Source organism: Myotis myotis, unplaced genomic scaffold (assembly GCF_014108235.1).
Source record: "Myotis myotis isolate mMyoMyo1 unplaced genomic scaffold, mMyoMyo1.p scaffold_m19_p_17, whole genome shotgun sequence".
NCBI classification, from domain to species: domain Eukaryota; kingdom Metazoa; phylum Chordata; class Mammalia; order Chiroptera; family Vespertilionidae; genus Myotis; species Myotis myotis.
In genome coordinates, this window is record NW_023416321.1 from 30,645,679 (window position 1) to 30,660,143 (window position 14,465).

At 56.6% G+C, this 14,465-nt stretch overlaps 1 protein-coding gene across 7 annotated transcripts in view; it reads right to left on the reverse strand.

The window, feature by feature from the left end:
* Positions 1-14,465, reverse strand: part of RAB11FIP4 (RAB11 family interacting protein 4) — a 100,072-nt gene that overhangs the window by 6,195 nt on the left and 79,412 nt on the right. For 6 of the 7 annotated variants that reach the window (XM_036340607.1, XM_036340608.1, XM_036340610.1 and 3 more), the window contains 11 exons: positions 10,967-11,196; positions 8,302-8,496; positions 7,609-7,743; positions 7,278-7,313; positions 6,095-6,194; positions 5,760-5,863; positions 4,462-4,602; positions 2,474-2,555; positions 1,875-2,012; positions 1,643-1,801; positions 114-257 (listed from right to left, as the gene is read on the reverse strand). In XM_036340607.1, coding sequence (XP_036196500.1) covers positions 114-257; positions 1,643-1,801; positions 1,875-2,012; positions 2,474-2,555; positions 4,462-4,602; positions 5,760-5,863; positions 6,095-6,194; positions 7,278-7,313; positions 7,609-7,743; positions 8,302-8,496; positions 10,967-11,196 — 1,464 coding nt within the window. The remainder of the gene's footprint in view (positions 1-113; positions 258-1,642; positions 1,802-1,874; positions 2,013-2,473; positions 2,556-4,461; positions 4,603-5,759; positions 5,864-6,094; positions 6,195-7,277; positions 7,314-7,608; positions 7,744-8,301; positions 8,497-10,966; positions 11,197-14,465) is intronic. The other variant, XM_036340614.1, reaches the window with a different exon arrangement.

Here is a 14,465-nt window from a genome sequence, read left to right on the forward strand (position 1 = left end):
TGCTTTCCCTGCTCTGGGCAGCCTGGGGCTCGACGCTGCAACAGGTGGGGATGGGGCAGGGCTAGAGGAGGACCAGGCCCCGAAGTGAGAGCAGGAGTGAAAGGGCACGCTACCTCATCGCGCGAGGCCGTGTCGATTTCCGAAGCCAAGGACTGTGCTTTGGTCTGGGTGGCAAAGAGGTTCTTTGCTTCGTAGAGGCTGAGGCTCAAGATCTGCCCATTCAAGTCATCATTCTGATCCCTCAGCTTATGATTCTCCTGTGAGGAGGATGAAGGCACTATCAGCTCCCGGAAGCATCCAGAACCCACCTGTCTGCATCCACTGTCACCTGACTCCCACCAGTACCCTCCCCTCAGGTGGGTGTCATGTCAGGACCCCATAGATGATGTGGCTGCTGCCAGGCTTGGGTGGGGGGAAAGGGCTGGGTCCTGGGAGGTCAAGGGGTTCTTAGAAGTCACAGCCCTGCTCGGGGAGCCTGGTTTCAGGTCACCCCTTCCTCCCTGGGGGTGCATGAGCCAGAATGGAGCCCCTGAGGCCCTGTGTGGGGACACTGCCCACCCGTGGCTCCTCCAACACTGGCCCCTCGGGGAGGAAAAGATGCCCTGGGGTGTCTGGGCTGGCAGTGGCCTCTCTCCTCAGCGCCTCCTGCAGCCGGGCGCAGGAGTGCTGCTCTGGGAGCTCTCTCCAGGCGCATCCTCGCTCCCCAGACCCCGCCCGCCCATGCCCTGCCCAGACCCGGTCACCAGCCCCACGCTCTAGCTTTTGCCTAGGCTGCTAAGGCAGCGGTTCTCAACCTGTGGGTCGCGACCCCTTTGGGGGTCGAACGACCCTTTCGCAAGGGTCGCCTAAGACCATCGGAAAACACATATATAATTACACATTGTTTTTGTGATTAATCACTATGCTTTATGTTCAATTTATAACAATGAAAATACATCCTGCATATCAGATATTTACATTACGATTCATAACAGTAGCAACATTACAGTTATGAAGTAGCAATGAAAATCATTTTATGGCTGGGGGTCACCACCACATGAGGAACTGTATTAAAGGGTCGCGGCATTAGGAAGGTTGAGGACCACTGTTCTAAGGACTCACACCTGGGACCCCGGGCGCCCCCTGGTGGATGAGAAGAGCTGGGTTTAGCACTGCCGAGGGAGGGTGAGCACCAGCATCAGCTGCCCTGGAGCCAACTCGGGGTATAATTTGTATGGCGCTCTCCCACCCTAGCCGGCTAAGGATGGGGCTGCAGCAGCCATCACTCCCTCACTTGGTCACTGCCCCTCCTAGTCCCTCGTCCCCAACCCCTGACGGATCTCCATCATAGGAGTGCTCCCAGAAACCTTATGAGATGGGTCTGCTGGGAGACCCCACACAGGGAGGCACTAATATTCGGCCGGGGGGTCTCATTCCCCATCCCACGTGCCCAGGACAGAAGAGTGGCGTCTATTTCTTTTACTGGATCCCAAGGAAAGCCCCGGAAACCTCCCTTAGCTGTGGCTGCCTTGCCTGAGCTCAGAGATGAGGGCGAGCAGCCCTGACAGCCAGGTTGTTGAGTGGAGCAGGCAGGAGTGTGTGGGAACCCACCCCCAGGGCCTTGGACACCTGATCCCGCCGCACTGAGGCTCCCAGGGCGCACCTGCTTGAGTCGCTTGATCTCATGCTCCAGCTCCACCTCGCGGGCCCTGGCGCTGAACTCGCCCAGGCCGGAGGATGCGCTGCGGCCCCTGCCTGGCCGCTCGCAGTCCAGCTTGTACATCTGCAGGTGCTCCAGCTCCTTCCGCAAGTCCTCGATGAGCTGCGTGGGGGAGAGGCCGTTGGTGGGAGCAGGGCCAAGGAGGGAACCTGGGGCCCTCTGGCCCGGGACCCACCTCCTGCGTGGCCTCCCGCTCCTTCTGGAACTCGAGGCGGTTCTGCCGCAGCTTGTCCATCATGCGCTTGTACAGGTCCATCTCATCCTTGAGCCGCAGGCTGGTGTCCTCCAGCCGGTCGGACATACGCTGCCGCTCCTGGGGCCGGGAGAACCAGGTGAGTGAGGAAGGTTCCCAGAGGGGCTCACTGTGCCCTGGGGCTTCCCTGAGGGTCCGTGTCAGCCACCTCGGGCAACCAGACCACCCCCGAGACAGAGCCCGCGGAGTCCCGCTACAGAAATGTCCAGCCCCTAGGACTCTAGAACCGCGGACACACCGAGGCCTCTGCCGCCTTCAGTGATGCCAGGTGAAACTCGGCTAGAAGGCGGCAGCCGAGCGTTTAGAAAGAAGCCCTTTTCTCCGTTTTATTGTAAAAGGAACTATATTCACTGCAGAAAATCAGAAATACAGGAAGACAATTCATTATTCATATCTTACTGCCTTTTTTCTCGGGCAATTTTATTAGAATTTCAGAAACTAAAGGCCTCGCGTGGCCACGCTGCCTGTCTGTGCATTTGGCTCCAGGTCCAGGCCTGAGAGGTGCTGCACCTGCTGCTCACCTCGTCCAGTTTCTCTGTTTGCGACTTGAGCCGAGTCACTGTTGTCCTGAGCTCTGTGTTCTCCTCCTCTAACTGCTGCACCCTGAGGAGAGAAGGACGAAGATGTCAGACAATCTGCAGCAATCCTCTGCTCCCGCAGGAGGAAAGGTACCAGAAAGCAAGAGAGAGAATATAAATAATTATTTCAAAGGATAACACCGCCTTGAGCTTCCCGTCATCCAAGGAAAAATGGTAGACACTGAATTATTTTTATATTTTTCTTGATTCGCTTGTTTGTGAATAAGAACGTTAAGATTCTTTTCACATGCGCCCTTACGGCCTGAAACTAACGAGGGGCATGCTTGTCTCCTGAGAGGAAGCCGTCCTGTGGTTGTCTGACAGGGCCCTCCTGCTGGAATCCGCAATGTGAAGGCAATGACCGTACTTGTTTTCTGTCCCCACAGCATCTCACCAGGGCTCTTCCTTCTGAGAGCTCACTCCAGCTGCCTGACATCCACAGGAATCAGCTCCAATAATCGTAATCCTCTACGTTAGCATTCACCAGGGACTGTCCTGCTGCGACCCCATGAAGAGACAGCCCGGGTGCCCAGGTAGGTGGTGGTGTTTCTTTTTAATCCTCACCCAGAGATATTTTTCCCACTGATTTTTCCATAGAGAGTGTATGGGAAAGGAAGGATAAAGAGAGAGAGAAAAGCACTGATGTGAGAGAGACACTGATTGGCTGCCTCCCGCACCTGCTCCAGGAGAGGCCCACAGGCCAGGCCAGAAAGAAATTCAGACATGCACTCTGATGCGGCCACCTCGTGGGGAACTCGAGATGGTGGCGGATGTGAGGAACAAAGCACCCCGCATGGCTCTGGGAGCACAGTCTGCATATTCGATATGCACAGCGCCCCCTGCAGTTGTGCAAGGGGCATGGGTTAGGAGACAGTTCCCAAGAGGGCTGGCTTTCTGTGGTTTGGCCTTTGGCCCACACTCACTGTCCTCTCCACTACCTGTTCCTCTCAGGCCAGCCCTCCTGGCCCGCTGTCAGAAGCAGACAGAAAACAGTGCCACTTAATGAGGGACCAGCCTCCAGAAACAGATGCAAAACAGCAGCTTCGAGACATGAGTGAAGCCCTGGTGGTAAAGCTAACAAAGCGGGTCCAGGCACAGGGGAGTTAGGAGGTCTCGCCGACGGGTGGAGGGGCACCAAGTGCACTAGTGCCCTCTGGCCTGCCTGATCTCTGCAGGCGGGGAAGCACCTGCTGCCAGCCTGAGGGGCAAGGTGGGAGCCCACCTCCCCACACACCCTCCCCGCACGGTGGCCCAGCAGACACCAAGAAGGCTCAGCCCGGACACTGGGGACTGAGTGCGGGGGCAGCTGTGCGCTCTGCCAGGGCCCAGGAGGCCTCCCTGAACCGGGACATCGGCACAGCCCTCACCCATTAGCAGTGTTCTGATGTACATCAGCTCACCCACCCTCAGGCAGGGAGGGAGGGAGGGATGACAGGTGAGGAAACTGAGGCCCAGGGAAGTGACCTAGTGCGTTCCAGCTCATGGAACTGATGGGACCAGCCCCGAATCCCAGGTCAGTACCCCTCTCCCTGCCTGCCTCGGGTTCTAACCTCTCTATCGGAGCCCAGCTTTTCCATTTCCGTTGGCTTGTGGGCCCAGGGTGAGTGAAGAATCTGACAGCAGGGGGAGCTCCAAGCCTGGACATTAGTCTCAGCCCAGGCATCAGGACAGTACCGGTTTGGGGGCTTTCTACCCAGACACGTGTTGTTTCCAGTTTTACCTGCTGTGAACAATTCTGCTATGTACATTCTTTGACACGCCTAGAGAACATGTCACGTGTTTAGGTATCAAAAGTAGAACTGCGAGGACACAAGGCCTCCCCTCTGGCTGCTTTCCCGTCTCTAAAATGGGGACGGCAGCACTGCCCCACAGGCTGTGCCAGGAGCGTGGGAGGAGGGGGTCAGGAGGCAGCGGCTCTGGGGAAAGCCCACCTGGTGTGCAGCAGCTCGATCTCCGTGCTCCGCTCCCTCTCCAGCTTGCCGTAGGCCTCTCGGTGTCGCCGCGCCTCCTCTTCCAGGGCCTGCTCGGCCGTGGTCTCCTGATCCTTCACCATCTCCTCCAGCTCGTGCACCCTGTAGAGAGGAGCGGACTCCAGTCCAGGGCCAGCTCCCATGGCCTGTGTCTTCTCACCCACCCAGGCCGCAGCCACGGAGAGCCCTGGACCCCAAGTCACTAACGCCCCTCCTGTGGGAGGTGGAGGCGTGTTTGTCAGGCCTGGGGCCAGCAGCTTTGCTGACAGATGAGTTAGGGACACTATGGCACCCAAGGAGAGGTGTCAGCCGGGCATGCCATGGAGGCGCAGGCCTGGCAGTGGGTCCAGAGGGGAGCGAGGCTGTGCCTGAGAAGGTGGGATTCCCGGGCAGACAGAGAGAGGGACCGCAGGCCCCGCCACAGCTGAACGAAACAGCCCTCAGGCCTCTCCTCCTTTCCCTCTCTCCCTTCCTGCCAGGACCCCTTAGTCAATAATTCAGCTTTTGGGCACCTGACTCCTGGCTAGTGGCCTGAGCATGGCAGACCTGGGACAGGGCCAGGCCCCACTATGGGTGTTCTAACCCCAGTCCCGCGGGCCTCAGCGGTCCCTCCACCTGGGGCACATGTCATTGGCAAGAGTCCCTCTGTGAGACTGACCTTCTGGGAGGGGAGTACAAGGTTGAAGATCAGGGCCTGGGCGGGGATCCGTTTAACAAGTTTCAGGCTGTCCTGGGAAGACAACTAAATGCTCTGTGCGCTGAGGAATTCCAGACCCCCAATCAGGAGCAAGTGCAGCACCCCCACTCCCACGTACTCCTGTCAGCACTGGGGAACGCCATGTTCAGCGGGCCTCCATTGGAGAAGAGAAGAGCAATGCTGGACTTTCCCCACCGGCAGCAGGTGTGGGCCCTTGACTCACACCAGCCTCTCCCTGCGCAGAGCTGGCCCCCAGGAAGGGAGGCCAGGCTCTCATCTTTATAGGACACACACAGGAGAGTGGATCCCAGCTCCTGCCTCAGACATGCCCTGGGGCTGCAGACCTGGGGGGGTCAGTGTCAGGCTCCTACCTGTCTCCCTGTCCCCAAAGACCTGTCCCCCTGGGCACCCTGCGTGGGCAGAGCCAGGGAGCAAGGGGCTGATTCGTCTCAGACCTGCAGAGCTGAGAGCTCCCCTAGCTTCTCTTGGGGCTTTAGCAACAGGGACAGCCCTCCGTTCCTAAGTCACAGCCAGCGCCCCTGAGCCAAGGCCACGGCCTGACCTGTGCACCAGCTGGGTGTTCTCCTGCTTCAGCTTGCTCTTCAGGTCCCCATTGGTCAGGCTGTCATTCTCCAGTTCCGTCACCTTTTTTTCCAGGAAGCTCACCTACAACAGGGGGCAGAGGAGGGGGTGGATAAAACCTCTGAGGCCCCAGGACTGAGAACCTAGAAACCACGGGACCGAAGGCCAGGCCCTCCAGCTGACTGTATGAAGAGCAGTCATGTTTGGTGGGAGTGAGGATGGGGTGGGGATGGATGTGCCCACGTGATCAGGAGGTACAAGCTCCCAAAGAGCATCCCGGGGTGCTCCCTGCTGCCCCCAGGGAGCAGGGCCCACCTTCTCTGTGATGTCGTTGTCACAGGAGTCAATGCTGTCCCGGAACAGGTCCTCGGTGCTGCCGTTGCTGCTGCTGAAGTTGCTGCTGTGCATGAGCTGCCTGCAGGGGTGGAGGGAGGCGCGTCTGGATGCAGAGGGCCTCTGGGGACTGAGGTCCAGACTGGGGCACCCAGTACCCCAGGGATGTGTGCGCCAGAACCCCCTCTAAGGAGGCTGGCCTCACCCAGCCAGGGGAGAGCTGCCTGACCTCTGAGCTCCTGAGGCCATCCAGCTCAGAGGGTGGCAGGCGGCTGCTATGCCCCTCAGATCCCATATACGGGGCCAATCCATACCAGCTCTTTCCTGCTGCGTCAGAACCCTTGCACACGGTAGATCTAGCCAGTAGCTGCCAAGTGACCAGAGCTGGTGGATAAGCCCCGACCCCCCCAGCCTGGCTCCACGGTCCCAGCAGAAGGACTGGCCCCAGAGGCCACCAGGAAGCAGGACCCAGTGCCCTCACCAAGTTGCTCCTGCTATATCTTTGGGGCCCCTTGGGGGAGGGCAAAGGAAGACCACCCGGACTGTGCTGGCAGTGTGTAGTGGGTGAGACTAGAATCCTGGAAGCAGGCAGATGTAGCTCTTGCCTGAGGCAAATCCCAGCTCCACTCCCCAGGGCTCCCACCTCCCCCTGTTAGGCAGCAGCCAGGGTCCCCACCAAGAGGCTGTCTCACCCTGGCTCCTGGGCCGGAGCCTGGGCGCTCGCTGGCAGCTCCCAGAGCCCTGAGTGCAGACCCGGGGCCACTTTGTAGGAGAACCAGAGCGGGTCCTGGTAGTCCCAGGAAATCAGCTCCGCAGGATCTAACCTGGAGCGAAGCCACCACCTCTGCCAGCAGGAAGCCCAGGGCCTCTCAGAGCACAGGACAGGCACTGACAGCGAGGGGCGCTGTGCTGCCTGAGGCTGACTCTGCCAGAGAGGACAAGGCATGGAGATGGGGAGGGGGCTGGCCCTTCTTTCTCAGGAGTGTGTCCTCTGGTGGCTCTGCCTGCGCTGCCTGGCACGCCGAGTTCTCTCTGCTCATTCAGCCACACACAGGGTGCAGGGCACCGCCTGGGTCGGGGCTGCTGGCATGGAGCTGGCTGCCCTGGCAGCAGGGACAGCATTCAACCTGTCCTCCCTTGGGATGGGGAGAGGGAGGGGGCTTACCGTCCAAAAGCCGTGCTGGAGATCTTTCGGTTGGGGCTACAGAGAAAGAGAGAGGGTAGACATGGTCAATGAACAGCGGGGCTCTGGGCTGCCCCTTCCGCTCTGGCTGCAAGACACCGAAGTTTGAGCCAAGCTTTTCCCAGCCCAGCGCAGGGATCTCCCCGATCAGCTCGGTCCTGAGAGGCAGCACCCGGATTTTCCTGCTGCAAAAAAACCCAGGCCCCGAGGATCAATCCCATTCTGAGAGTGCTCTCACCTGCCTGCTGCTTCCCCTCCTGCCCCCACCTCTCCCACCCCCGCCACCTGCCCCCATGCTGGGCCCGGGCCTCACCTGTTGGCCTTCAGGTTTTTCAGTCGGGCTTCCAAGTCATTCAGAAGGTTGATTTTCTTGCAGCACTGAGAGCAGTAGACATCCAGCAAGTCACTGTTGTACGCGTGCCGCATTTTCCGGGGTGTCTGCCCTGCACTGATTCATTAAAGAGAAGGCAACCCCTTCTTAACAGCTGTCCAGTCTGGTGCCCACTGCATCCTGCCGAGCTTACTGTACTGGGTTCCCCAATACCCGGGAACCTTGTGTGTGTGTGGCTGGGGGGTGGAGAGTGGGAGGACAGCACCAGGTCTCCTCTCCTTCAAAACTCTCAAATAGAAACAGCCAATGAATTGTATCCATTTCATAGATAAGGCAACTGAGGGCGCTAGAGTTAGAGTAATCAGTGACTCAGGTGTGTGGAAGGTGTAAGTATGCCACCTGGAAAAACGCTTCAACAATGAGGTTCTAGAAAACAAGACAACAAAGACCCCCGAGTCTGCAGACTCCCAGGCTGGTTAATTCTATTTCCTCCCCAAGATGGGAGGAGAGAGAAGGAATTCCAGACCCCCATCAGGAGCAAATGCAACCCCTCAACCTCCAGGAGCAGAACCCATGTAGCTCAGGACTCTGCCTGCTGAACCCCCCGGGGATGCGGCTGGGTTGGCTCTGCCACTTTTCCTGGACCCCAAACACCATTCCAGACCGAGGGGCCACCTGGAAGACACTGAAGACCCCAGGTCCGAGTAGACGTTGGTCCTGGTCTCGTCGTCGGGGCAGGGGCTGCTGGGAGCACAGTCCACATCGTCTCCCTCCCCGTAGTCTTCAAACTGCTCCTCGTTGCTGATGAGCGAGGTGGTGGAGTGTGTGGAGAGGTCTGAAGTCGTCATGGATGGAGTGTGGCCCAGGGACCTGGTGTTAGAGAAGGGTTGCCCGTTAGAGGCCACAGCCTGGGGTCGGAAAGCTACCAGTCCTACCAGCAGGTCCACTGGTACGACAGATGCCAGGGGCCTGATTAAGTTTGTGCCTGGTGATATGCTAAGTACACTTTTAGGACCTTATCCAAGGGGAACATCCCACCATAGAAACTGTTTCTGCCCGAGAGATAGTCAAACCCTGCAGCAAAAATTGCTTATAACCCAATGGTCCACATTCAGCTACTTTACATTATTACACTTTTTTGTTTTCTTTTTTTTCCTTTTTTTACATCACACTTTATATTAAATTATAATACATATCAGTAAGTTAGCTTATTAAATTATGGTCTATCAAATCATTGTTGAAAGGTTTATTAAGAATAATGGCAATAACATGAAAAAATTAATATTAGGTTTTAATTAAAGTTGTACATAAAATTCTAGCTATAGTAAGATTGAGATGATAAACGTCTATACAGAATAAGGAAAAGTTGTAAATGAATACATTTAAGTGGTAACAGAGCTTGACTTTGGGTGGTGGGACTATGAGTAAAGTTAATTATTTCCCCTCCATTCTCACGTCCCCAACTTTCCCAAGTTCTATTTAATTGGCTTGTACTCCTTTAATATCGAAATGAAGTTTTAAAACAAATAACAATGGGCTACCAGTGAGATGCTCCTCCCTGTTTACAGAGGGGATTTCTAGTCCCAAAGAGCCTAACTCCAAGAAGCCCGGCGCCCCCCTCCCCCCACCTCGGTGACCCACGGGGCAGCGGGTACAGTGTCAGGCTGGTGGAGCCCTGTCCCTAACCCAAGAACAGGGAGGCACAACTCATCACCTGCCAAGATCTTTCCTCCCGTTAGTCATCATGCAGTATTCCCTGGGTACTGTTACTCATAAGCTAGGGTTTCTCTGACCTCCCAAGCCTCCACACTCGGAAACCTGAAACAAGTGTGTAAGGGGCTGAGGCAGTGGTTCTCAAACTGTGCCCCCGAGGAACCCCAGGTTCTACCTAAGACTCCCAGGTTAATGACAGGGTGTTAAAGATCGAGTCTCCAGTACCTCCACCCAGATGTATTTATTTCCTTATCTATCTGCCCTCAGGTTCCTCAGCACCTCAGGCTGAATTAATCATACTCCTCCTTTCTTTCTCCTATACATTTTTAAAAAATATTTTATTGATTTTTTTTTTTTTTTTTTTTTTTTTTTTACAGAGAGGAAGGGAGAGGGATAGAGAGTTAGAAACATCGATGAGAGAGAAACATGGATCAGCTGCCTCCTGCACACCTCCCAGTGGGGATGTGCCCGCAACCCAGGTACATGCCATTGATCGGAATCGATCCTGGGACCCTTCAGTCCGCAGGCTGACGCTCTATCCACTGAGCCAAACCAGTTAGGGCTCTCCTATACATTTTACTAAAATTTCTGGCACCTGTTGCTGGCTGCCTCCTGGTGATTGATGGTCTCAAAAATCAATGGAGACAATCAAGTGGCAAATGATTAGCCAAAAGGCCAACAGGTCTGCAGTCAGTGACCATCTGTCCTTGGGTTGGTCACAGGAAGCACATGGATAAACAACTCCACAAGGCCCCTCGAGAACTCCCAGAGCCCCCAAGTTTGAGAACTCCTGTGCTGAGGAAATACATTAGGTTGAACCATATGAAGCTGCTTTTTAAAAGTTGAAAGTTATTAAAAATGGACAGTTTCATATGGTTTGATCGATAAAGGAACCCCTCCCCGCCTCTCCAATCTCAGGGTCAGCTGTGACCATTACCTCCTCCTGACACATGAGATACCAGCTCCCAACTCTCACGGCCTCGGCTCTGAGGGCGGCTGCTGCCCATCACCCCACAAACACGTATCATCTCTCCAGGGACAGAGTGAGGGCTGGAAGGAGAGGGACCCTCTGCTGACACCAACTAAAAACGACACTGCCCCATTGGGAAGTCACTAGGTCCTAACGTCATTTTAAAATAATAATTCTGGATATGAGAACACATGAGCAATAAAGAAAATACAGAATATATAGCCCAGTAGATGGGAGGTAATTAAAGCCATTAATAATCTCATCCTGAAAGAACTGCTAATTTTCTGGAATCATTTTTCCTAGGCATTTATATATATAAATATTTTTATATACTAGTACATATATATTTTTTTAAATAAAACTAAGATCATACCTCATTGACATCCTGTATCTTGCCTTTTTTAAAAACTAATTGAGATCAGATATCCCATATCATTAAGTAGTGAAGCTTGACTTTACACGGTTGCCTAAATTCTGGAACTGGCACTGTTGTTAAGCCTTTAGATTGCTTGGAAGTTTTGCTATTTACAAACACCCATGAAACGTATGCCTGGGATGTGAACCCCAAGTGTATGTCGTTCGCTTCCGGGAGGTCCCCTGGGAACCCACCTCCGGGCCCAGGGGTCACGCGTGGGGTTGCAGACAGCTTTCACTCACTTGTCCTCAGGCAGGAGCAGGCCCCCGAGACCCCCGTCCTTCTCCTCGGCAGGGCTCCCGACAGGCCCCTCCAGGCTCTGGGTGCTCTCCATGGGGCTGTCCATGTCTGACTCGGGGGGGCCCTCGGGCGGGGCCAGTGTCATAGCCTCCTCCTCATCCTCAGGAAAGAAGCCGGGCTCCCTGGGGAGGACCTCGCCATCAGCAAAGGTGGGGCCTGGCACCTCGCTGCCCTGGAAAGGACAGAGACACACGGAGTGAGTGAGGGTGGCTCCCTAGGGCTCAGCACCGGTCATCAGATGGCAAGGACACATTACTAATTATGAAGCCCAGGCGCCCCACCTAATGACAGCAGGAACGGCACGCAGGGACCCTGAGGCTCCAGGTATGAGCGCGCCTGCCAGGTGATTCACCTCGGGGCCTCTCACACTGCCCGCCTCACGAGAGCCCAGTGAGGAGTCAAACCCCCAGGGACAGCCACCCATGGAGGAGGGCCACAGCCAGGCCGGCCATGGTTCAAGGCACCCGGGCAGCTCGTCACGATCCCCGTCACAAAGGCTGCACAGGAGGCCAAATAGCTTGGGAGAAGGCTTCGTGGTGATGGAGCTCAGGGCACAGCCCCAATGAATGGTCACCGAGAACAAGGACCCTGACCTGCAGAGCTTGCCACCCAGCACAGGGACGTGCGTGCAGCATGACACCCGCCATGACGCTGGGCACTTCCCATAACCTCTCGGGACCTCCCTGTAAGTTGGGGGTGGCAGTGAAGTCTTATAGGAGCGCTGTGTCACAGTGGGCCTCGAAGAATACACCCCGGTCACAGGATGCGATGCCAGCCTGGGGGGCACGGTCTCCTTGGCCCTGCCACAGCCACACAGGAGCAAGAACACCAGGCTCTCCATTCTGCGCTCTGGGCTGGTCCCCGGCGCCTAGCATGCTGCCCGGCGCAATGTTGGCGCACGATTTGCCTGAAGCTTTTGTTTAAATCATCTTCTAGGAGAAGGGGTCTGGTCTGATGCAGAGCTCACTCTGGTCTGAGGAACAGCTCTCTGCAAACCTTTTCCTGGGGCCACTTTGTCTCTGAGGAGGTGGGTACCTCCCAGGTGGCACTGCTTCCACCTGCTCCAAGGTTAAGCGGGCTCCTCGGCTCGGGCTGGCACGGCCCCTCAGGAAAGGTGCTCCCAGCAGCCCCAGAACTGCAAGGAGGGTTAACAGTCGAAGGGCTGTGGGAAGCCTCCCGGCGGCTCCTCAGACAAGGATCAGGGACATCTGAGGAAGGTCAGTGACAGGCGTGCTGTGCCCGCCCAGATGTGTGCAGCCAGTGGTGCGCAGGCTCCTGCGGGTCTAGACCCACCAACACATCCTGGGCTAAGAGATGCTAATTAATGAGTCTGGCTCCTGCCGGTGCCAGGCTCCGGCTGAGCACCAGATGGGCCAATAAAGTCAGCATCAGACAGCCAGGCCCCCGACTGTGTAATTAAAATCACCCCTGGCGTTCACATAGCCCTTTCTACCTAGATGTCACTGCTCCAAGCCCACGTGGCTCCCAACTCCCTCAGATCCTGTCCTACGCCAGCTCCTCCCCTGCAAGCCCGACCGGCATCCCAGGAGGAACTCACATTTATGGGCAGCCACCGGGTCTGTGCCGAGGGCTGATATATTACCCCATTTGGGCTCCGTGACACCTCTTCAGGATTCTTATCTCCTTTACTAATGAGGACATCACGGCTCAGAGAGTCACCTGCCAAAAGTCCTCGCCCTGCCTCCGAGGTCCCCACCTGCCTCAGCCACAGGCTTGGTTCCCTTTACCACTGGTGCAACCCACACTTCATGGGCTTTCAAACCTCATGGTGACCATGAGAACACACATCACAGGGCAGATTACTAATTGTGAAGCCCTATTGCTGCAGCTGCACGTGCCCACTTCCTGTCCCCACAGGAAACTCCCCGAGTCCGTGTGTGGATGCCTGGGGAGAAAGCAGGAGGAGACAGCCCTCCAAGGAGAGCTGGGGCTCCTGCAGGGGCAACGTGCCTGCGAGCCTGCACCTTCCCGGGCCCGGCAGGGGAGCTAGCACAGCTAGGAACCCAGCCTCGTGGCTCACAGGAGCACTCAGCACTTCACAAATGCGCGTTTCCTTCGGCCTTCACAGCCCTGTGAGCTGGGTCTCCTCTCCCGCGCTGTGTAGGTGGGGACTCGCCTGGAGCCTCGGGAGTTAGTGGCAGGGCTGGGACTGGACTGTGCGTCACCAACACCCACTCTCCCACAGCACCGTGCCAGCAGGGGTCCCCGGGGACGGCAGGCAGGCGCCAAGTGAGACCAGCATCCGTGCTCAGGTGACCGGCTTGGCCTCGGGACAACTCCTGTTGACCTCACTGGATACCCAGACCCAGAGGCTGAGTTTCTGCCAGGCACTGTGCCCGGAGACACCCCACACCGCACACAGGTACCTGGTACCCGACATCCCACAAGCGAACCGACTCCGGGCAGCTCACCCATGGTCCCAACCAGAGTGGCCCTGTCTCAGCCACAGGTGGGGCAACAGAAAGGATAGATGCCCACAGGGGTCCCTCCCTCCCACAAGACCGCCACCTCCTGAGGCGTATTTTTACCCTGTGACTGAGCAGAGTCCTTATCTGCCTGGCCCCGCACACCTGACAAAGCCTCCTGTATATGTCCGTCTCACAAACTCCCCACCCGCCTCTCACTACAGCCCCAGAGAGCGCTGGGAGGTGTACAGAGCAGAGATTAAGGACTCATGGTCTCCATCTGACATGGGCAGGGGTTACCCTGGAACTTCCCAGCCTCAGAGACCTAAAGCCAGTCTCCCCTTGCCAACGCCAGGCCCCTCGCCCACTCCTCACTTCCTCTCTCTCTCTCTCTCTCTCTCATCATGCCAGCCTTTTCCTTTAAAGTTAGCTGCTCCCTACACTATCACCCTTTTCATTCAACCCACAATTGTTTGCCCGAGGCCAGTGGAAATTTTAACTTCAAAACCACTTCTGGTAGTTTTCCCCTCCATTCAAATAATATAAGGACGGCTAGAAGGAAATTAACTAACTGCACCCCGATTAGTCTGGGAGGGTAGCGCTTTGGCATTTGTCCTGGACCAAAGCAACCCTGTCACCTGTTGTCCTCCCCGAGGGCCTGGGCTCTGGCCCAGCTCCCATTCTGGGGCCTCTGGGGAAGGGCTTGGGGGCGGCGCTGGGCCTGCAAGGGTGCTGCTGGGGTTGGGGACAGCCTGCTCCGACGCCCACCCCGCGGGCAGGGAGGCAGAGCAGGGGCAGCGGCAGGAAGGTGCTGGGAGGCAAACTCTCAGCCCAGCCGGAGCCACCGCGCACTGGCCGGCAGAACCCACTCACACTAGAAACCCTTCTAAGCCTGTTTCTTTCTTTTATGGTTTTCAGTTTTATCTGAACTCGTCCGTAATAAAAATGTCCTCGCAGGGTTTCTAGGACTGGGACTTGCTCGGGCTTCCCGAGAGCTAGGTCACCCTCCGGCCAG